The 23,877-nt window shown below is 38.0% G+C and overlaps 2 protein-coding genes across 2 annotated transcripts; both read right to left on the bottom strand.

Annotated features, from left to right (window-relative positions):
- Nucleotides 1-6,553: 6,553 nt before the first annotated feature.
- LOC116259995 (ubiquitin-related modifier 1 homolog 2-like) lies at nt 6,554-9,523 on the bottom strand. Its single transcript, XM_031638044.2, has 4 exons — nt 9,446-9,523; nt 7,472-7,547; nt 7,303-7,385; nt 6,554-7,129 (listed from the first exon to the last, which is right to left on the bottom strand). Exons 1-4 carry the CDS (start codon nt 9,466-9,468, stop codon nt 7,012-7,014), a joined length of 300 nt encoding a protein of 99 aa, XP_031493904.1. The 5' UTR covers nt 9,469-9,523; the 3' UTR covers nt 6,554-7,011.
- A 4,699-nt stretch (nt 9,524-14,222) lies between these two features.
- On the bottom strand, nt 14,223-17,321 carry LOC116260908 (ubiquitin-related modifier 1 homolog 2-like). Its single transcript, XM_031639444.2, has 4 exons — nt 17,196-17,321; nt 15,129-15,204; nt 14,960-15,042; nt 14,223-14,784 (listed from the first exon to the last, which is right to left on the bottom strand). The coding sequence occupies exons 1-4, from the start codon at nt 17,216-17,218 to the stop codon at nt 14,667-14,669; spliced, it is 300 nt and encodes a 99-aa protein (XP_031495304.1). The 5' UTR covers nt 17,219-17,321; the 3' UTR covers nt 14,223-14,666.
- Between the last annotated feature and the right edge of the window lie 6,556 nt (nt 17,322-23,877).

The raw sequence follows: 23,877 nt of genomic DNA on the forward strand, positions 1-23,877 counted from the left end.
ACACGTAGACAACACGGCTTGAGTTTGATTTTCGTATATGCTACTCCTCTAAATTGCAAACAATGGCATGGTCGACACTCAAGTTGAAAGATGTACTATAGATCCACGCAAGGTACTGAATCAGTCCTTTGCCCTGAAGGTAGGGGTAAGGGTGGGGTGGCTTTTGCTTCTGGCATAAGGCTTGTTTTCTGAAACTAATAAACATGTTTCAGATTGTTTGTGGACATAGCAGTGATTGGTGGGTCCGTCCTAATCCACGTAGAATTAAGATGTGCATGCTCTCTCCCTTTTCAGTTCCCCGTGTCCGTTCTTGAGTCGAGGTTTAGCCAAAACTGGGGCCTCATTTGACTCTTTGCTTCGTATAATTTTCCAAATCCCTTTTTGCCTTCATTAAAGAGAAGAACACCCATCATTAAAGGGCTTCACAAATTGCAGGTAGTGCTAATTATTGAAGCTTATTACCAAGTGTAAGGATGTGATCCGGATTTGCAGTATGACTTTATGCATATCGTGTTATGTATGTAGGACAGGTGCTAGTATGTTTACCGCTCATGGGTTCACGCCCCTGTATCTGGTAATCTAGTAGCTGTTGTTAGGGCTGAGTGGGGTCCCAGGGTTAGGAAGAATGCGCAGTTCTTTGTGCTTATCGCTAACGTCAAGCTCATTCGTGCAGTGGGGGACGAACCTTCTCCTACCAGCAATTAACTTCTTGTCTGGGATCTTCAGCTTCAGAATGAGACAGGCTACATTAGTTAGACCAAGGAGACTTAATCTTTTTATTTCATTTGGAAGCTTATAGGAATAGCCCATATACTTTTATCGACCATAGTTTGGAGTCTTTTGGAGTCTTGAACTTCTGGCTAACTTCACACATTAATTCTCTCTCTAAGTTGTTTTGTTTACGCCGGCATGACTCTTTGGACATGTCTCGTTTAATGAAATTCTTCTCAGCTCATATCGACTATAGCATCTTTCTTTCTCTTACCGATGGCTAACTATCATAAACAGATCTGAAATCGATATCTAGATACTAATATGCGCAGATGTACACACATTTCTCTAGCCAAAGGAATATCTGTACGACTAAATTATCATATATGGTCAATAAATTCTCCAAGAACGAGATTCTTACACATGTCACTTCCTGCTGAATGAGTTGGTCGGTGTACTGTCGCAATTTTTTTTTATAGCAACGTTTAAAAGCTCGCCGAGCGGTGACTCGGCTTGGCTCGCCCCCCTAACGAGTCAACCCAGTCGGGTGACTCGTTTTAGTTCATGCTTCAATATTTTATTGATGTTTATAGTTTAAAGTTGATATTCTGTTTGTTACTTTATTAAAGATACAAGTTCAGTTTGTTCAATTTGAGCAATATTAACGAAATTGATTATTTTTTCTTGTATTTTTTCATTTGACATGTTAAATTGCAACAATTCATAAAGGATGAACTTAATTGTGACTTCACTTTATGTTAGATTGTCTTTTTTTTAATCATATAAGTGAAATAAGTCATTTTACAAACTTTTAACGCTTAAAAGACAAGTTATAGATTGTTTTTTCTTAAAAAAATTAACATAACCTGATCCAAGTCACTGAGTTGACCTGCCTAATCACAAGTCGAAAACAACCGAGTCAGTCACGAGTCACTAGGTTTTAAAACCTTGATTTATGGAGATTTTTGTATCTGTCATTATTGATCTGCCCTAAATTCCCATTTTCATGGAGAAACTCATAAAACACGCTACAATTTGATAAGTAGAGAACGACTACCCAAATTCGACAACACTGCTTATCTATTGTTTTCTATAACTTAAATATCTTTATAACTTACGAACTACTTTTCAATTAAAAACAAGATGTTAAATTAATGGCAACAGAAAGGTTTTCATTATGGTGGAAAAAGTACATCTAGTTTCAAGAAGCAGCACAGAGTTTTAATTATGAAGTTCAAGAGCTACCAAAGTTGCCTGAATTCAACTATTGTTACTGCCGATCACACTTACCTAGCATAATTATACTACAATTAGGATAGTATAAAGTATCGTTGATGTTAACCTTCGTTTATGAGGCTTACGAATTAGGTAGATTTTGCTTACACAGTCCCCTAGAACATTCTACAGCAGCATGCATGCTCGATCCATATCTGAATGGTAACAAAAGGATAGTCAAGTTTAACATCAACATGCTTCATGTTATTGTACCAATTAAAAGTCGTGGGCGCGTACATATTTGTAAAGTTTTCTATTTCTTCTTTCGATCTCCTTTTTTCTGTTTCTATCCTTAAATGAAGCAGCAATTCATCATCATCATGGATCAATTTGATCATCATTGGCAATGGGTACATCGAAAAATTGAATTAATGATCGAAACACAGACTTCTGCCGCCGCTTCTTGATTAAAGAATGTTTTGAATTGAACAAGATTAACAAAAAATTAGAAGAAAAATGGTTGATCGTGATATCCTTTGACAAAATGGGGTATCAGAGTACTTGACCTCTCTAGAACTAGTGAACTTCCTGCCTCTCTACCAAGAAACACCAGCTGCTCTCTAATCTCTTTGAACAGATCAGGTGCTCTTTTGAAACGAGAGAGAGAGAGAGAGAGAGAGAGAGAGAGAGAGAATATGACGAAGGATATTCGCGTTCAGGCACCCATCAGTCTACTTTTTTGCTCCATGCATCAATTCATCCACTTTGCATCTTTTTCTCCATTTTCAGCTTTCTCCTCCCATCCTTGTCCTGGAAAACATACCCCTGAGACCCTGAGAAGCGTCAAGTTCAACAGGTTGAATAAGAGCAATTCTTGAGGAGATAATAGATATAACGTTACCAGCGTCATGGCTACGAGAATAACTCCGTTGACATGGTCAGCGACAGGAGATGGCCATGAAAAGGCTGGCCTGCCGCACAACAAAAAGCAGCTCAGGGTATCCATGGTATAACCACCAGCATATGCCGCTCTCTCTCTCTCTCTCTCTCTCTCTCTCTCTCTCTCTCTCTCTCTCTATACAAACCCCTAAACCTTGGAGGGTTTATAAACAGGTGGGGGGAGGTTCTGTGAGTAGCAACTTAGCCTGTGTGAGCAAAGCACTTGTAGGGCTTCTCTCCGTTTGGCAGACAAACCAGGAGCCCGCACTCTCCTTCATCTTCTCTGCCAAAGGAGAGTTGCTCTGCAACTGCTTCTGCTCAATAATGGTGCCTTATCAGCTGCTGACCTAGAGTTGAACTCACATTCTGCTTCTCATGAAGCATGGTATTTACTGTCGTGTTTCTTCTGTCTTTTTGTTTTCAGGATTGATGAACTCAGGATGGATGAACTCATGATCAGGGTCACCAGCTAGTTTTTTTTATGGAATGACTTTTAATTTTCGATCTGTTTATTTTGTGTTCATGCTAGTAAGTTGGATATGTAAATTTGTTATGGTAATAAGTTCGTTGTTCTTGTTGAAGATAATATTTCATGTGATTTCTGCCGCTGCCGTGGAGCATTTTGTGAGTTTAGAGCAGGAACCAGAGCCTTTTTAAACATAATGAAGAATCATTTTTGTCATAAACTCATCAATGTACCAAAAGTTAATTTCAAATTCTTTTCATCTTTCAGAACTTTAGATTTCATCCCTTAGGTTTAGCAGTCAAAGTTAGCTAAAGTCTTGCTGAAATCCCTGTGTTCCTCTTTATTTCTTTCAGCCCTCAACATCAGTATATGTTGAGCCGTGGTTGTCCCCAATCATGAGGTCTTATATACAGCAAGGTGCTTATTATGCACCGGTGCTCCATGATCAGTCTCAACACTGTTGAGATGGTTGTGAAACGCCTTTTCTGATCATCAATCTCAACAATATTGACATGGTTACATATGCAGATATAATGCTGCACTTACTATGTACATTTCTTGTTTACGTCTTTGCAAAATATAATCTCGAACTGAGTTTTTTCCCTTTTTGCTTCTTTGGTTGCAGATTATCGGCCTGATAATGAAATGTTTTACCAGCCACAACATCTACATGTGTGCGTGTTCGTGTGAATATAAAGTATAAACTGTTTGTGTTCTCCTTTTGCCTTTTGCATTCTCTATAAGGCTGTTTGGTATTAGGAGCACCGTGTGAGTGTTCTATGAATCTTTTCCAAAATTTAAATACATATATGAAACACAGGCACAAGTGTTATATAAATCAGTCCTTATTTTGAGACAGAATTATGGAACAGTAATACACTGCTTAAAGCGCCAAACCACTCCTAAGCTCTTTTTTAATTTGCACGCGGACAAGCTCAAGATGAGTTATTGGCTAGCTTCGTAAGTCAAACTGCATACTACAAACTACATATACTGCATGTGAATGGAGGTATGATTATATAGTTAAAGTGTTCATCCTACAAACGGATATGATTATATAGGTAAAGTGTGCATCCTACAAACGGATACACCACATGTAGATCGGATAGTTTCGGCCTTTTTCCATGAACACATGACCTTGCAAGCATATTCAGCATGCTTCATTTATTGGTAATTAACTAGTTTTTCGATAAGAAAGGCAGTACTGAACATTAGACTCATGAATTTTAAACCACATAAAAGCCTATAATTATGTGCCACATTAAATATTTTGTACAAAATCAAGCGTGCAAAAGCACTGAAAATTACCTTTTCTTTTCTAGCTAGAGAGAATTGCACCTAGACCAGCAGACTTAGTCGGACTGTCGACAGCACAAAACCACATCGCCAGTGCCCTCTTCCTGAAATGTGATCTATTAGCTAAAGCATGAAAGATGAATTAGTTAAATTAAACTTGAAAGTTCTAGTACTTTAAGGCTACCACATGATGTTGTCCTCTTAAGGCTTGGTGCATGGTCGCGCCTTGTTAATTTCCAAAAAAAAAAAAGAGTATTTAGAAGAAAGGGTTTACAACTTTACATGATTCGAACATGATTTAATTGTTAAGAGATTGCATACAGGATCAAGAGATGGGATTCCTGAAGCTCTTGCAAAAAAGCCCGCGGTTAGGCCCGTAAAGTTTGCTGATTTAGAGCATTTTTCCCGGTCAAGCCAAAAACCTTCTCCGGAAGGTCATCAATCTATGCCATCGACCAGGTAAAATATATTTTTGCAAAACAAAGTTGGTAGCTTGTGTTTATAGAGCATGATCAACACAAAGTAAAGAGCAAAGTTGAGATTTTTCTGTTAAAAACTATAATATTGACTGATGCAGCCGATATCTGTCACAAAGTTCTTGTTTTTTGTATAGCTAGACCAATCAAGATATGGATCCCCATATGATTGCTCGGAAAAAATTTGTAGTTCTAGAATTCAAATAACGTCCTAACCCAGTTTAATGACCCTTCTCATGCTTTCTGAGAGGACATTTAATTTGCAGCTAAGGCTGCCAAATTGAGCCCTGAAGTCAGTTTCACAACCATGATACATAATGATAGAACATTCACTTCTCTCCCAATGTTTCATTTGGTATTTCTCCTATAATTTCCTCCTTTTCTAATCTTCTGATCAGATCAGCTATCTCTGCGCAAACTGTTTCTAATTTATTATATATTTTTTGTACACTTATCAAGCTGTTTTCTAAACTTATTTCTATTTCTTCTTCGTATGGTCATTCTACATTCTCTTTGCAGTCTCCTGGAAAATTACATGAGCATTATTCTGGGGAGTTTGTGATCTTCTACATTTCTTCTGCTGCTGCCCTACAAAAAACTACTAGCATCATAGACGAGCCCCGACTGGAAATGTGAAAATCAGATAGATGAATTGGTGCAACTCACGTTTACAACCACAAGTGCAATAGCTTGTATATTTCTGCCGTTGAATATTTTTTGAGAAAAATAAAGAGACAGACTCTTCTACATGTATCAAAGCAAAAATATCTTCTTAACATATTTTTAACTCTGCCACCTTTTGCAGAAGCCTAAGCAGGCATAAGCCCCAAGCGCAGGGGTACTGGGGTACGTGTTTGCATGTTCGAGCTGAACAGATGTTGGGCTCAACCCCAATAGGACACGGGCTCGGGGGGCAGGCCAAATATGCGCTTGGCTCAAATACATAAACTCGCCGCGAGGTAATGGTGACCGAGTTTTATGTTATGAAGAGCGTAACTAAGTCTGCATAAGCTCGGCTGCTCGAGTGTTCCACTTGTTTGGTTAATGGGGATAAATGAACGCAGGTTTGAGAGACGAGGAAGTGAGAGGTATGCTCGAAAAAGAAAACAATAAATTGAGGGAAAAGTCACGAGCTCTGATGGTCCTAATTGTGATAGAAAAAAAATTCAAAAGAGCACAAGTTTTATCCGAGCTCTGCAGACTCATGTTTTCTTTTTCCCCCACTTCTCCGATAAATGTATCAGCTTATGCCCTCTCACTAAAGAAATGACCATCAGAGCCATTTGGCAAGTCGGCTTCATCGACAAAAATGGCAAATTGAATGGTTTTGGGACCAAAAGCGCCTCCTTGGAATGATGAACACCATTTTGTAGATGGTTAAAAAATCCAAATCCTTCTGTAAATTGCTGAAATGTACAATACAATACAAATTTACAGGCACAAGAGCACGTCGACAAAGTGTTGGCAGTTAAAATATTATAATATTTTCTGCATTGACAAACATATAACAGTTGAAGAGTTGCTGATCTTAATGGAGCACTGATGCGCATACAATTAAACAAATTTTAGCACAGGAAAGGCTAGAAGATGCAGCTTCGACCAAAAGGAAATATAAGATGAAAAAGGTTATGAGCACCGAGCTCCAGCCAAGGAACCATTTTGGGAACTGAACATTACAGTTCAAGCCATTCCAGTTAATCATCCCTCCCAGGTTACTTGTTGCCCAACTACCAATCGACCATAAAACATGCTCTGTCCATTAGGATAGTGAAATTACAGAGGAAGGAGTAGAGCATCCTGAAGTAGATATATATCCTAGTGTTGTTTCATTCCACTACCAACCACTTGATCTTTTTCAGATGGCTCCTGATGCACTTCTTCTTCATCAAGCTATATTACCGCTGAAAACTAACCCCCATGTAAGGTTGAGATGAAAACTACCTCATCCTTTTCTGACAAAGATGCATCAAGCTGACCAGAGAGTTCCCAATCGCAGTCATTTATCAGCACCAAGATGCCAGGTCTCCTAAAGGAAAATAAATAAAGCATAAAAATAGAATATCCATGAGAATCAATTCCAAAAGAATAATCAGAGTATTTGACATTATTTGAATGCTTGCTCTCAGATTGATAATTAATATTGCCTATTGGAGACGCAAAAACAAACAGATTTATCCAAACATTCACTTGGACACATACACAGTTTCTCCCTTCATGAACATTTCAGGTCTCTGCTTGATCACATTGCTGTGGACCCATGAGAGTAAATCTCTCATTGTTAACTGCAATATATAAGCACTTGTCTCAGAAGCTGAAACTCTGCCTACTGCAAAAACCAGAGAACAACATGCAAAGCAAGAGAGATTACCTGGTCCTCGCCAGTTTCCAAGTTAACATCAACATGATGCTTCTTTACAGAAGCACAAAGAAGCTCCAAACCACCACTGCACAATGAGTAAAAAATTTGAATTGATTTAAAAAATTTAAGAAGGAATATACATAAACAGAAGAAATCACTTCCCATTCATTTGCATTAACATTTACCAGTTAACCGAAGGTATACAAAATAGCTCACAAAAATACCAACTTTATAAATTTGTAAGTGAAGTTAATCGCAGATAACATTTTACAGTTTGTCTATAATGTCTAAAGCCCATGATCTCAGGAAAAAAAAAAAACCATGGGATAGGAGAGATCTAAAGAGACAAATGGCAGGAAAGAGTAGGAAAAACAACAAAATTACCATTACATCCTATCCTAAAATATCCTGAGAAGTAAGACCTATACCTTTTCCGTGGATATGACAGGGAAATTGTCTTCCCTTCAAGATCTGTGACAATTTAAATTAAGTATGCAAAGCCGACACAATATTCTTGAAATCTTTTTACAAAACTGGATTTTTTTTTGTTCCATCCTACCCTTTGCTGTTGTTTCATTATAAACAGTATCGATCATAACAATCAGATCAAGAGCACTCTGTCTGATCCATATAGTGATATAGCTATCTTAAAAGTTTACAGAAGCTCCCATAAAATGTGGTGTACGTGGTTATGTAGAAGGAAAAAATTTCCAACCAAGTGCAATGGTGGGGAGTTTCATACAAACCTACAATGAGAGGTAATTACATAAAACCAGCATACAGCATGAGAGAAAAGATGCAAATTATATGAAAAGGCATCACGGAAAATATAAGATTTTGAAACTTGGATGGAAGTAATGTTATTCATCAAATTCAACTCTTTTTGCTTTAGGGTGACAAATTAGCCAAAAACACAAGGTAAGAAAGAGAACCTTCATGCTTCCCACAGCCACGTATGGCTGCTTGGCCACCATCCTTGGATGTTCAACTGGAGAATTGTTGATCACAACAAATGGAAGAATGGGAGAAGCCAAGGAACTGCTATTAGTAAATTAGACTACTATTCTGAAGCAAGACAACTATCTCAAACTGAACACAACAAGGTGCCACCATCTTCTCCGTTAGGATCTGTGTACCCTGGATTAAAAATGGGAAAAATTTCTGTTCACAAATTCATTGAACGTAAAAGGGGAAAATATCAGGTTGCTGTATTCTGGCGAATCAAGAAAGCTTGACACTCTACCAAGTACCAACCATTAACAAATCTTTCCATGGGCATCAAGAAATTAAATTGAGGTGAATGTTTCAAGTAGGTAGCTTCACTACCAGATTCTAATTGAAATAAACGAGAATTTCTGTCCATTAGTGTTCAAAGCATAATATGCAGTTCATCAACTCCATCATCAAAATTAAACTATTTTGTCTAACCATTAATTTCCAGGAGCAGAAAAAATTCAAATTGAGGTGAGCAGTCGAAGCAAGTATCACCGCTACTGGATTATAATACAAATAAGCGAGAATTCCCGTTCATTAGTATTCAAAGCATAATAAATATATGCAGCAGTTTATGAACATAATAAGCGCGTGCAGCTCATGACTTCCACTATGCAGTACGTGAACTCCGCCAAATTTCACTATTTCAGATGCATCAATTTTGATGCATCAGGTTTATGTTTCAACCACAAGAAATCACCACAATATATCCAACAAGTACTCAAGCATAAAAACGTCCCGAACTCGATCCCTAGAACCCCTGAAGCCCGAACCAACAAACGGTTACCAGTCCATCCTCTTCCATACTCGGAACCTCCAATTCACGTAGTCCAGAGCAGCCACCAAACATATAAGAAGCATCCATTATCACGAAACCCAGATTTCTAAACTACCCCAACAACGAATTAGTAAAACCGGCATTCATTAAACCAACAAGTAGATTATGAACAGAAAGTCTGACCCAATGAATCGAGCAAAGAGAAAACTTACCCGAATTCGAGAGTCAAATGCATTTGTGTAAGCCCCAGTGGAGAAACCCTAGCAGACCCCTCTTTCCCTCCCGCCCTCTCTCCCACCTTTTTTTATGTTATTACTGGATCGGACGTGAACCCTGAACTGATAAAGGAGGGAAGCGAGACCCGCAAACGTGATCCATTTAGCTTGTTGGACCAACTGAAGGCCCTAGTATCAGTAACAGTGACAAACTACCAAACTTTCGGACCAAGATTGAGATCTCGTTGCATACAATCAGACTGGAATTCATAATTGATTAATCCAAATCCTAGTAACGCCAAAGATCATCATGGATCTGGCGTACGTATGGGTTAGCCTGGTCTCGTCCGGTTCCATTTTAAATTTAAAATATTTATATTGTGATGTAATTTGTGGATCTTTTAAACAATAATTTTTTAAAAAATTCTTTGGGGTCGTTAAATTGTCTCTGATCTGAAATCCTTGAGCTCTATGAATTTTGGATATCTTGAATGAGACATTTTTTTCCATGTAAAAAGGTAAAAGAAGAATTTCAAATCTGGATTCTAGGTCTGACTTAAGACCCTCAATTTCATCAACCATAGACTTTAACATGAATCTATTACTACATTTTTAAAGTGTGTCATGTTATATCCATATCATATTCATGGATTTCAAACGTAAAGTGAACAAACACCCCCTTGAAAAATCAAAGATCTTGAGCCATTGCAACCATTCCTTGAATGTGTATTATGTGTTTTCTTGTTATTTCAAAGTGTTTGCTAAACATAAAGGCATATTATAACAATGAAACCCAAGTCACGTGGTGGATCACCTTAATTTATTAGTACATAAATAAAAAAACGCCTACTAAATCTCTCAAAAGGCTGCACGTACATGTACACATGGAAACATTTAATACTATTATCCCATAATCGTGGAGTAAATTAATTATCCACACTATTCTCCAACAAGATTTTTTTCGAAAATATAATTATTCCATCTACCTGTTGCAAGGGTTGTTGAAGACCCATAAATTATTCATTTCTTTTTTTATATATATAAAAAAAAATTGAATGATAAGAGTCATTCAAATTCATTTATGAGGGTTGTCTAATCTATCGTGACAAACATTTAAGAAAAAACACAAGTACAAAAACTGAACTCTATTGATCACTAATTTTTTCTTTGTTTTTTTATGAACCCTTTTAAATATACTAACCCATGAGTTCACCATCCACCCATATTTGATATATATATATATATATATATATATATATATATATATATATATTCCCAAGATTTGGTGACGTGTGGCAAAGGATCTTTCTTATAAAATGTCTTGAGATACGCATTACTTCGATTGGAGATAGATAGAGAGAGTTTTAATAGTGAGAGAAAGATTTTCACGTGAAAACTTTACTTATTTTTATCATATATTTGGTTGTTTATTTTGATAAGTGACCCTTAAAACTAAGGTTATTGAATTAGTGCCCCACCAACCAAAATTTCTGGGTCCGCTAGTGCTTCTAATAACAGCAGGACCAAGTAGCAAATCACGGATGATAGAGGAGTTTGCTACCTCAATGGTAGGAGCCCGCCAAGTTACATTATAAACCTCTTGCATAATTGAACATGTCCCAAACAAATGTAATGTTGTTTCCTCATGAAAGCGACAAGACAACATTTGCTAGTAAGATGGAAGCGGAACCTTTTAGGTTGCATTTGATAGCCTTGGAATTTAGACCTGAGGCTGGAGAAAAGGTCTCTTTGAGAGATCATTAGTTTATTGTCCCAATAGCATGAATTTTAAGTTCATGCCACATGTTAATAACCATGAATTTAAGGTTGAATGGACCTTAAATCTATGGATCTGAAATCTCAATTCACCATGGTTGTCAGATCTGCAGTGAAACAAAAGTTGTTTCGAACTTGAACTCTACCATTTAGAATGAAGCATGTCGAAGATTGAGGCCAGTCCTTTTTGGGAAGGCCAAACTAATTTTTTAAATTGTATAAGGGGTTAGATACAGTTTCCAAAATTTTATAGTTGTCAGATGAAGATTTTTCAAAATTATAACTACTAATTTTTTTTTTCCTTTTCTTTTGTATGTGTGCATGGAACAAAAAAAGATAGTTTGATCTTTAGATAAAACAGTCAATGGCATTGTATCAAGTGGAGCCTGCTCCCCATGAAACATGCACATGGGTACCCTTTATTTGCAAAACTATTTATAAATAGAATCTTAAGTAATTGTTTGGCAATTAAAATACTTTGTGAGGATTCTATAAACCTATCTTAAAGATTAGGGCAGATTGGGACTAGAAATCAATTTTTCAAATTGGTTTTATGCACTTATAGTCCTAAGCAGTTTTGATGCTCACCTAAAATCTCTCAGTTACTGTAACCATTGTTGGATTTGGGGAAAACCTAAGGAGCTAGTTATTTATATCCAGTGAGACTAAGTAATATATTGTTGATTACACATGAAGAGTCCCTTAGAAGGAAACTCCAAAACTGACATACTCTTCAACTTCCTCCTCTTCTTCTTGTGCTGTTTACTGCAGGGACGAGTTTTACATGGAACTAAAGCCGCTGGTAATCTTACAGGTGACCACTTGCAACTTCCATTGCATCGTAAGTTTCCCCAACACGGTCCGTAGGCTTTTCATGCTAATCCTTTAGTCAAACCTCTCGCGTGGGAGTGCCCAGTTTTACTGGAAACGAAATTTATGTACAGAGAACAATAGGAACCTGATCACAGGCTTTACAGAAAAGGAGACAAAAAAGACCACAGCCTCAGTCTGTCCAAATTGTGCTGCATGGGGACCCCATTCTAACCTTCTCATTCTCTCTCTCTCTTCCCACAGGCAAAGTTTCACTGCCACCATTCGAAAGAAGGTCGTGTGCCACTTGTGCGGCTGGTCAGATCAGTAGGCATGCAGCAGCCGAGTGGTTGATCATTCATGGCTCTCTCTCTCACAGAGGCGCAGTCAGGGGAATTCAATTCCCACAAACAACGACGCCCGCAGCCGCACATGCCCGGGCAGAGAAAATGATGTGACAACTCCCCAAAGAAAGTTGGAATCCATAACTCCCCAAAACATGCAAGCCAGCATTTATTGGGTCAAGTCTCCTGCGACTCGTGATTCCCTGACGCCCTGAATTTTCCAATGCTTTTCTTCTTCTCTTCACAGAACTTCTAAATGCCTGTAAATGTCAAATACTTTATATATCCAATGGAACTGCCAAGCTATTCAGGGGATTTGACTTGAGTCCACTTGCAAGCTTAGTTCTGCAAAGTCTGGAATTCAATACTCAATTTCTTTGACTAATAAAAACTACAAACTGATGGGACTCTAGGCGGTAAGTAGTTCAACCAATTGAATGATAAGAGTCATTCAAATTTGTAGTTCTAGAATTCAAATAACGTCCTAACTGACTTCAGGCCTCAATTTGGCAGCTTTCTGAGAGGACCTTTAATTTGCAGCTAAAGCTGCCAAATTGAGGCCTGAAGTCAGTTTCACAACCATGATACATAAAGATAGAACATTCATTTCTGTCCCAATGTTTCATTGGTATTTCTCCTATAATTTCCTCCTTTTCTAATATTCTGATCAGATCAACTTACCTCTGTGCATTCTGTTTCTAATTTATTATATATTTTTTGTACACTTATCAAGCTGTTTTCTAAACTTATTTCTATTTCTTCTTCGTATGTTAATTCTACATTCGCTTTACAGTCTCCTGGAAAATTACGTGAGCATTCTTCTGGGGAGTTTGTGATATTTTTACCTTCTTCTGCTGCTGCCCTACAAAAACTACTAGCATCACAGACTAGCCCCACTGAAAATGTGAAAATCAGATAGATGAATTGGTGCAACTCACGTTTACAACCGCAAGTGGAGCAGTAGCTTGTAAATTTCTCCTGTTGCATAGTTTTTGAGAAAAATAAAGAGACCGACTCTTCTACATATATCAAAGCAAAAATTTCTTGTGTAACATATTTTTAACTCTGCCACCTTTTGCACAAGCCGAAGCAGGCATAAGCCCCAAGCGCAGGGGTACTGGGGGACGTGTTTGCATGTTCGAGCTGAACAGATGATGTTGGGTTCAACCCCAATAGGACACGGGCTCGGGGGGCAGGCCACATATGCGCTTGACTCAAATACATAAACTCATCGCGAGGTAATGGCGACCGAGTTTTATGTTTTGCGTTCATTATTATTTTGACCAAATCTTGGCACCTCGAGCGAGGCTGTGAGGGAATATACCCTTTGGGTTGAATTGTTGTATTTTTTGAAGAGCTCATCTGTTTGGTTCCTTTTTCTTATTTTTGTTTCCATGGTTCCAGGATTCCAGATTGCATCCAATCATGTGCAGGAGTTGTAATATCGAGATATGAGGACTATAGATTGCGATCGATGCCCATGAAGAGTGTGAGGTTGCTCTAATTTGGTTGAATGAAAAGCTGCACGAACCAGTCATTCACGAAAGTGATGCAAGTCTCCAGCCATTACAGTCAACCATCGTCCAGGTGTGGAGTCTGCAGACTCATGTTTTTCGCAGTTTATGCTCTCTCACTAAGGAAATAACCAGCAGAGCCATTTGGCAAGTCGGCTTCATCGACAAAAATGGCAAATTGAATGGTTTTGGGACCAAAAGCGCCTCCTTGGAATGATTAAAATGTTGAGTACCATCTTGTCGATGGTTCAAAAATCCGAATCCTTCTGTAAATTGCTGAAATGTACAATACAAGACAAATTACAGGCACAAGAGCACGTCGACAAAGTGTTGGCAGTTAAAATATTATAATATTTTCTGCATTGACAAATATAACAGTTGAAGAGTTGCTGATCTTAACGGAGCACTGATGTGCATACAATTTAACAAATTTTAGCACAGGAAAGGCTAGAAGATGCAACGTCGACCAAAAGGAAATATAAGATGAAAAAGGTTATGAGCACCAAGCTGCAGCCCAGGAAGCATTTTGGAACTGCACATTATAGTTCAAGCCATTCCAGTTAATCATCCCTCCCAGGTTACCTCTTGGCCAACTACCAATCGACCACAAAAACATGCTCTATCCATTAGGATAGTTGAATTATAGAGAAAGAGTAGAGCATATTGAAGTAGATATATACCCTAGCTTTTGTTTCATTCCCCTAACAACCACTCGATCTTTTTCAGATGGCTCCTGATGCACTTCTTTAGCAAGCTATAATACCGCTGCCAAAACTAACCCCCATGTAAGGTTGAGATGAAAACTACCTCATCCTTTTCTGACAAAGATGCATCAAGCTGACCAGAGAGTTCCCAATCGCAGTCATTGATCAGCACCAAGATGCCAGGTCTCCTAAAGGAAAATAAAATAAAACATAAAAATAGAATATCCATGAGAATCAATTCCAAAAGAATAATCAGAAGTACTTGACATTATTTGAGTGCTTGCTCTCAGATTGATGATTAAAATTGCCTATTGGAGACCCAAAAACAAACAGATTAATCCAAACATTCACTTGGACACATACACAGTTTCTCCCTTCATGAACATTTCAGGTCTCTGCTTGATCACATTGCTGCGGACCCATGAGAGTAAATCTCTCATTGTTAACTGCAATATATAAGCACTTCTCTCAGAAGCTGAAACTCTTCGTACTGCAAAAACCAGAGAACAACATGCAAAGAAAGAGACTTTACCTGGTCCTCGCCAGTTTTCAAGTTAACATCAACATGATGCTTCTTGACAGAAGCACAAAGAAGCTCCAAACCACCACTGCACAACGAGTAAAGAATTTGAATTGATTTAAAAAATTTAAGAAGGAATATACATAAACAGCAGAAATCACTTCCCCATTCATTTGCATTAGCTCACAAAAATACCAACTTTATGAAGTTGTAAGTGAAATTAATCACAGATAACATTTTGCAGTTAGTCTACAATATCTAAAGCCCATGATCTCAGGAAAAAAAAAATACCATGGGATAGGAGAGATCTAGAGAGACAAGTGGCAGAAAATAGAAGGAAAAACAACAAAATTACCATTACATCCTATCCTAAAATATCCTAAGAAGTAAGGCCTATACCTTTTCCATGGATATGACAGGGAAATTGTCTTCCCTTCAAGATCTGTGATAATTTAAATTAAGTATGCAAAGCCGACACAATATTCTTGAAATCTTTTTAAAAACTGGATGTTTTTGGTTCCATCCTACCCTTTGCTGTTGCTTCATTATAAACCGTATCGATCATAACAATCAGATCAAGAGCACTCTGTCTGGTCGATATAATGATATAGCTATGTTAAAAGTTTACAGAAGCTCCCATAAAATGTGGTGTACGTGGTTATGTAGAAGGAAGAATTTTCCAACCAAGTGAAATGGTGGGCAGTTTCATACAAACCTACAATGAGAGGTAATTACATAGAACCAGCATACAGCATGAGAGAAAAGATGCAAATTATATGAAAAGCCATCACGGAAAATATAAGATTTTGAAACTTGGATGGAAGTAATGTTATTCATCAAATTCAACTCCTTTTGCTTTAGGGTGACAAATTAGCCAAAAACACAAGGTAAGAAAGAGAAGCTTCATGCTTCCAACTGCCACATATGGCAGCTTGGCCACCATCCTTGGATGTTCAACTGGAGAATTGTTGATCACAACAAATGGAAGAATGGGAGAAGCCAAGGAACTGCTATTAGTAAATTAGACTACCTATTCTGAAGCAAGACAACTATCTCAAACTGAACACAACAAGGTGCCACCCTCTTCTCCGTTAGGATCTGTGTACCCTGGATTAAAAATGGGAAAAATTTCTGTTCAAAAATTAGTTGAACGTAAAAGGGGCAAATATCAGGTTGCTGTATTCTGGCGAATCAAGAAAGCTTGATACTCTACCAACCATTAACAAATCTTTCCATGGGCATCAAGAAATTAAATTGAGGTGAAAGTTTCAAGTAGGTAGCTTCACTACCAGATTCTAATTGAAATAAACTAGAATTTCTGTCCATTAGTGTTCAAAGCATAATATGCAGTTCATCAACTCCATCATCAAAATTAAACTATTTTGTCTAACCATTAATGAATCTTTCCAGGAGCAGAAAAAATTGAAATTGAGGTGAGCAGTCGAAGCAAGTATCTTCGCTACTGGATTCTAATACAAACAAGCGAGAATTCCCGTTCATTAGTATTCAAAGCATAATAAACATATGCAGCAGTTTATGAACACGCAGCTCATGACTTCCACTATTCGATACTAAAAGTTCTCATTACCATTATCGAATCTTTTCATGAGTATTAACAATCCAAATTTAGGGGAACGGTTCAATAAGTATTCGCTATTAGATTCTAATCCAAAAAGAATAAGAATAGCTGTCATTAGTGTTGGAAGCATAACAAACATATGCAGTACATGAACTCCGCCAAATTTTACTATTTCAGATTCATCAATTTTGATGCATCAGATTTAGGTTTTAACCACAAGAGATCACCATAATATATCCAACAAGCATATAAACATCCCGAACTCGACCCCTAGAACGCCTGAAGTCCGAACCAACAAACGGTTCACCAGTCCATCCTCGGAATCTCCAATTCACGTACTCCAGACCAGCCACCAGACATATAAGAAGCATCCATAATCACGAAACCCAGATTTCTAAACTACCCCAACAACGAATTAGTAAAACCGGCGTTCATTAAACCAACATGTAGATTATGAACAAAAAGTCTGACCTAGTGAATCGAGCAAAGAGAAAACTTACCCAAATTCGAGAGTCAAATGCATTTGTGTATGCCCCAGAGAGAAACCCTAGCAGACCCCTCTCTCCTTCCCGCCCTCTCTCCCTCCGTTTTTTCCGTTATTACTGGGTCGGACGTGAATCCTGAACTGATAAAAAGGAGGGAAGTGAGACCCGCAAACATGATCCATTGAGCTTGTTGGACCAACTATGGGTGAGGACGGCTCCGTTTAATTAAAATATTTATATTTGATATATAAATTAATAATAACATTTTGTAAAATATTTATATTTGATCTAAATATAAATATACAAATTAATAATAACATTTTTGTCGGGCCCCGCCCAACTTGATCCAATTAATCGTCAATGAGAAAGAAAAACAAGGGGCTCGTCTTCTCAAATAGCTGAACAAGAAAAGTAAAAACTATGGGCTCCATCGCTTTCTTTAAACTCGCCGGACCACTTTCTATATGACAACGAACCTCGAAAAAACTATGAATTTAAATTGTCTCTTCTGTAAGGATGCTGTGACTTGAGTTCCTGATGCAGGAATCTCAAATTTGTGGATCTTTTAAACAATAATTTTTTTAAAAATTCTTTGGGGGTCGTTAAATTGTCTCTGATCTGAAATCCTCGAGCTCTATGAACCTTGGATATTTTGAATGAGACATTTTTTTCAATGTAAAAAGGTAAAATAAGAATTTTAAATCTGGATTTTGGGGCTGACTTTAGACCCTTAATTTCATCAACCATAGATTTTACCATGAATCTATTACTACATTTTTAAAGTGTGTCACATTATATCCATATCATTTTCATGGATTTCAAATGTAAAATGAACAACACCACCTTTAAAAATCGAAGATCTTGAGTCTGGAGACCTAAGATTCCAAAGAATAGGAACCCATTGCAACCATTCCTTGAATGTGTTTTCCTGCTATTTAAAAAATGTTTGCTGAACATAAACGCATATTATAGCAATGAAACCCAAGTCAACTTAATTTATTAGTACATAAATTAAAAAAAAAACGCCTACTAAATCTCTTAAAAAGCTGCACGTACACATACTCATGGAAACATTTAATACTATTATCCCACAATGGTGGACTAAATTAATTATCCACACTATTCTCCAACAAGATGTTTTGGGAAATATAATTTTTCAACTTAAAATGCAAGCTGGCTGAGAGTCCTATTTCCTTGTTGCATACTATGTTTTGACCCACAAATTATTCAATTATTTCTTTTATATCTAAGAAAATTGAATGATGACAGTTATTATGAGGGCTGTTTAATCCATCGTGATAAATTTTTAAAAAAAACAAGGTAAAAACAGACAAAAAACTAAACTATGTTGATCACTATTTTTTTCTTTGTTTTTTTTTTCAATTTTTCTCTAAATATACTAATGAATTATATATTGCCAAGATTTTGTGACGTGTGGAAAAGAATCTTTCTTATAAAATGTCTTGAGATACGCGTTACTTTGATGGCTGTTTTTATGTACACGGAGATAGAGAGAGAGTTTTAATAGTGAGAGAAAGACTCTCACGTGAAAACTGCAGTCTCTCCTGTGACTGCAGGGAGTTGGCAGTAGTTGCATGTCATATCCTTGTTGACAGCATTCTCTTTGAATGTGTAAAGCAAACATTACTTTTTCTCTTAGTTTTCGACAGATCCTCCCCTTGTTCCAGGAACAGATTTGCTTGAGCTCTCTACAAGTGGCATGAGACTTACAATAAATATGGCAGATGGCAGATCGCAGATCGCAGATCGCAGCTCCCAAGTCACGAAACGACGAAGTTTCGGATCTACAGTTCGATTTCCTGATACATAATGCCTTAAATCCCATGTTTGAATGATTTTGAATAAACCAGTATCGAGAGTATCAATATTGGCACCCAATTTGGTTCAACAAATGAGGAAGACGAACTTATAAGAAACGTTGATGCGAATACTAAAATAATGAATGCCTTAGCTTACATTTTTTCGCTCTTTCCATATGCAGTTTTCTTAAGAAAAGAAAGAAACTTGTAGATATTAATTTCCCACTGCATCGTGTTTCGAGGGTTGCAGCATTTGCGAGGAAACCTCCCGCGTGGGAGTGCCCAGTTTTATTGGAAACAAACTTTATGTACAGACAACAATAGGGACCTGATCACAGGCTTTACAGAAAAGGAGACGAAAAAGACCACAGCCTCCGTCTGTCAAAATTCTGCAGCATGGGGACCCCATTCTTGGTAAAACTCCGAACTCAAAACCAGGCTGCTGAAATAAAAGTTGTTCGATGTCGGCTGAGACCGCTCTCTAATATTCCACAAGAATTTGTTTGCGACCTTCAAGAGCTTCCGAAATCCAGGGGCTGCAGCTAGCTTGGACCAAGATGCCATCCTCCTTCTAAAGAGTTGCTGCTAGACATTTGTTGCAGTCTTCAACTCACCATTTACAAACTTGAGCAGAAAAGTATTGGAGCAATCTCTACACCCACCATTCAAAACGTTGAGAAAGGCCTTCTGTTCTTGCTCTTCTGTTACTTAGTTTTCTTATAATAAAAACTGGGGGCACTGTGTTTGTCTTTATTATATGCACAAGTACCAATATGTTGTTTAGTAAAATTTTGCAAATATTTTACTAGAAAATGCTTCTTCTTTTATCTTTTTTTACAAACTTGAGCTTGTCTTCACCGCATCATTAAAGGAAAAACACGTTTATATACATATATATATATAAGGGAAGAAAGGGGTAAGTCCTAACCACACTAGTATCAAGAACAACAATCTTTAGCCCAAATCAACCCACATGAACGCTCCTCAATACTATCAAGAAGTATATTCCGGAATCGAATAGATGATGTGGTTAATATACACCGCACACCATGACCACACACAATGGCCAGTTGCACTTCCCAGACAACAAGAATGACCCACAACATATAACTTCTTTCTCTTTCTACCACAACTCTCATTCTCTCCCTATCTATATACATATCCTTTAACAAACGAAATCGGTTACAGTATACAGTTTGTATAAAAATTCTAACCTTCTCATTCTCTCTCTCTCTTCCCACAGGCAAAGTTTCACTGCCACGATTCGAAAGAAGGTCGTGTGCCACTTGTGCGGCTGGTCAGATCAGTAGGCATGCAGCAGCCGAGTGGTTGATCATTCATGGCTCTCTCTCTCTCACAGAGACGCAGTCAGGGGAATTCAATTCCCACAAACAACGACGCCCGCAGCCGCACATGCCCGGGCAGAGAAAATGATGTGACAACTCCCCAAAGAAAGTTGGAATCCATAACTCCTCAAAACATGCAAGCCAGCATTTATTGGGTCAAGTCTCCTGCGACTCGTGATTCCCTGACGCCCTGAATTTTCCAATGCTTTTCTTCTTCTCTTCGCAGAACTTCTAAATGCCTGTAAATGTCAAATACTTTATATATCCAATGGAACTGCCAAGCTATTCAGGGGATTTGACTTGAGTCCACTTGCAAGCTTAGTTCTGCAAAGTCTGGAATTCAATACTCAATTTCTTTGACTAATAAAAACTACAAATTTTTGAGGAAATGTTATTTACCAATGTTTACCATGTATATGTCCTTGGCTATAGTTTCTTCCAAGTGCCAAACTCAAACAGGTTAAACGCCAAGTTGAGATCTATCAAATTGGGTGTTTAGTTTTAACTGGAACCTTCCACTGAAATAAAAGTGTCGATTACAGAAACTGGTAAATACTTACTCTCTGGCTCCAACCCTGCTTTGAAGGTAAAAAAACAAAACAAAATGAAAAAGAAAAAAAAAAAAAGCGTGACTTGTTTGAAGTGTTGAAATGTTAATTATTTAAGACGTGTTTGATTGTCCAACCAACAAGTTCAAGTGCAAAAAGCCTTGACTTCTGATGGGACTCTAACCAATGCATGAAAGATAAAATATGTAAACATGCCTAAAGCGGTCGAAGCTCTTCTCTTTTTCCATTATTTTTAGGGTTTACAGCTATTTTGGGACCCTGATGGAGGAGTAAGGCCTGATGGAGGAGTAAGGCTATGCTGTGCCCTTCACATTTGTAGAGTGTAATGTATCCACCATTTGTAGTTTAGAAGAATAACATTCATGAAAAATGAATTGATGATGGGACTTGTACCAGCCTGCCAATTACACCAGCCATGCTATGTCCTTCACATAAAAGATGTAAGATTCAAGTGGGTACAAGGGAGAAAAGAAGTACTCTTTTGGAGGCATCTGTTTTCATGCATGTGGCATCTGCTAACTGACAGTTGAACGATCTATGCAATCTTAGATGGTGGCTGGCAATGCCTGTTGGGAAAGATTTGGTGATGGCATCATAAATTCTAGTAGATCTGATATTTTTACCTTGAGAAGGCATGGTTTATCATCAGCTAGCCTGGTCCCCTTGCTATGTGATCAGTTTTCATGGGTCTTGCTTTTTTGGTTCTCATCCAATCATCATTTAAAGCTGATTACTTTTAGTCTTTAAATATGTATTGGTTCTTTTTTCTCAAATATCGAACACCCTTTCACTTTTTCTCCATTGTCTTGGCACATGGTTCCAACTTTCTACTTGATGCGATTACTACGAAATGTGTCCAGACAATTAGAAGATATTTCTTTTGCTTTTTCATCAAGAAAATTCTTAATATTTTTTAAATCTAAAGTTTAAGTTTGCTAGGATCCATAAACTTTTCATAAGATCTAAAATTCTTTCTTTCGGTTAGGGAGGCTGGGATTGAACAGATTTGTACGAGATTATGCCAAGAGAGGCACACCACAAGGCTTTGAACTCATTGCCTTGTTGAGCTTAAAGATCTTTGAGGAATGGAGCTTTTGTTGGTAAATATTAAAAAATCATAGATTATATACTTAATAGTCCGTTGGTGGTACGCCCCGTCCCCCACCTCTGGGGTCTACAAGTATTTTGGGATCTAGGTGGACATACATTACACCTGTCAACTACAATATCATGTTTGCCATTGTTTGCAGTCCAGGAATCTAATTGTCGATGGGACTTTCACTCGACTCATTGCCCGACCAATTACGTTAGGCCGAGATTAAATAAAAGTCAATTGGGTAGTGTTTTTTTTATGAAAGCTACATAAGATTCTCTAAGGGTGTGTTAGAGCGAGGATCTAAAGTTCTTGGTGATAATGGGATCCCCAGAGGTTCCTCCTCCACACTAAAAAAAAAAAACTGAAAAAAGGAATTATAGATCTGAGTTTTTTTTTTTTTTTGGGTTGGGTGGGAAGAAGGGAAGATATAGATTTGAAGTTCATGTTTTCTCTTTTTGTAGAGATCAAGTAGGTCCCATAAAAGAAGGGCTGATATTCCTTTCAGTAGGGGAAAAAAAAAGTACCATAAGGACCAGTTTGACAATGAGAGTAACTTGTAAGTGTTTTATGAATCAGTATATAATCCATATATGGTAACAGGAGTCTCATCACGTATAAATCATGATATAAGTGATGATATGATGCTGGGACTTGTGACCAAATACCCAAAGACACCGAACCTTCAAGCACACAAGAGTCAAGAAAAGTGATGATCAGGAAACATCACAGGGTTGGCATCCGCCTCCCCTTCAGCACATTTATGTTTAACCTCTAAATCTTCTTGCAACATCACATCCTAACAGCCCCTCCTTCCTCCCATTATAGTGTTAAAATACACCTAATTCACAACACCAGAAAGACGTGGGGATGTATAAATATAATCGGTAGAAGTACTCACAAGTGAAGTTAATCAAACCCATTTGCAAGGCAAAGAAAGAAAGAACAAGTTCACCATGAACATGAAGCGGTGAATCAGAGTTAAGAGTCAAGTAGGTCTGGTCCAAGCCCAGGATAGTAGACTCGCTAAAAGTGGGTCAGCTCGCCATTTAATATTTATTGGGTGGATGGGTCCATATATAATTGCCTTACTTAATGCACAGACGGCGGCCCTAACTACCAACCACTCGCATGTGCCCATCACCCTCTCGTTTGAACCCACCCTGCCAAATGGTCCGAGTTCATCTGGGCCCGATGGGTACGCCATGATTACTCACGCTCAAAGGAATGAAATCCACTGGATCGGTCTTGGATCTGGTGAAGGTCCAAAGATGAGCCTGAGCCCCAAAAGTGGACAACTTGAAACAAGACCATGTGTCCTTATCGGATTTAGCTTAATCCCCAAACCGTGGATCTAAATCATATTACAGTAATCCAGATCCAAACATCAGATTTGGCTAATGAATTTGAGTATGGGATCTGGGTCCGCCAGTTGCATCCACACAGATACAATAATGAGGCCAGAGGAAGTCCTCCTTGGGTTTAACTTAAGAGGAGCCTTGCAGTGGACCCGATGGCACTGCGGTAACCCGACCCGAATGTCTCGGTTGTCACTACTCTAGGGCGGGAGGACATCGATATTCCCTTCCCTGCAGGCAGGGGCAGGGCGTCCGGCCGGCCTCATTAATTTATGCATCCACGTGGAGATTTCCTCTTAGTTGTAAATCAAAAAGAAAAATAGTGGAATTGAAATCTGCCGGCCGGTCAATGAAGATGACCTTTTTTAATATTCTGTAACAAATAATCCATTTCATGATTAAAGAACAAATGTACCCTTGACAAAGAGTTCTTATCAAAACTCGTTTGTAATCAAACGTTGGCCGTTTGATTTTAGTTCTTGGTAGTATTGGGCTCAAAATAATATTATTG

This window comes from Nymphaea colorata, chromosome 9, assembly GCF_008831285.2.
Source record: "Nymphaea colorata isolate Beijing-Zhang1983 chromosome 9, ASM883128v2, whole genome shotgun sequence".
Classification (NCBI taxonomy): Eukaryota; Viridiplantae; Streptophyta; class Magnoliopsida; order Nymphaeales; family Nymphaeaceae; genus Nymphaea; species Nymphaea colorata.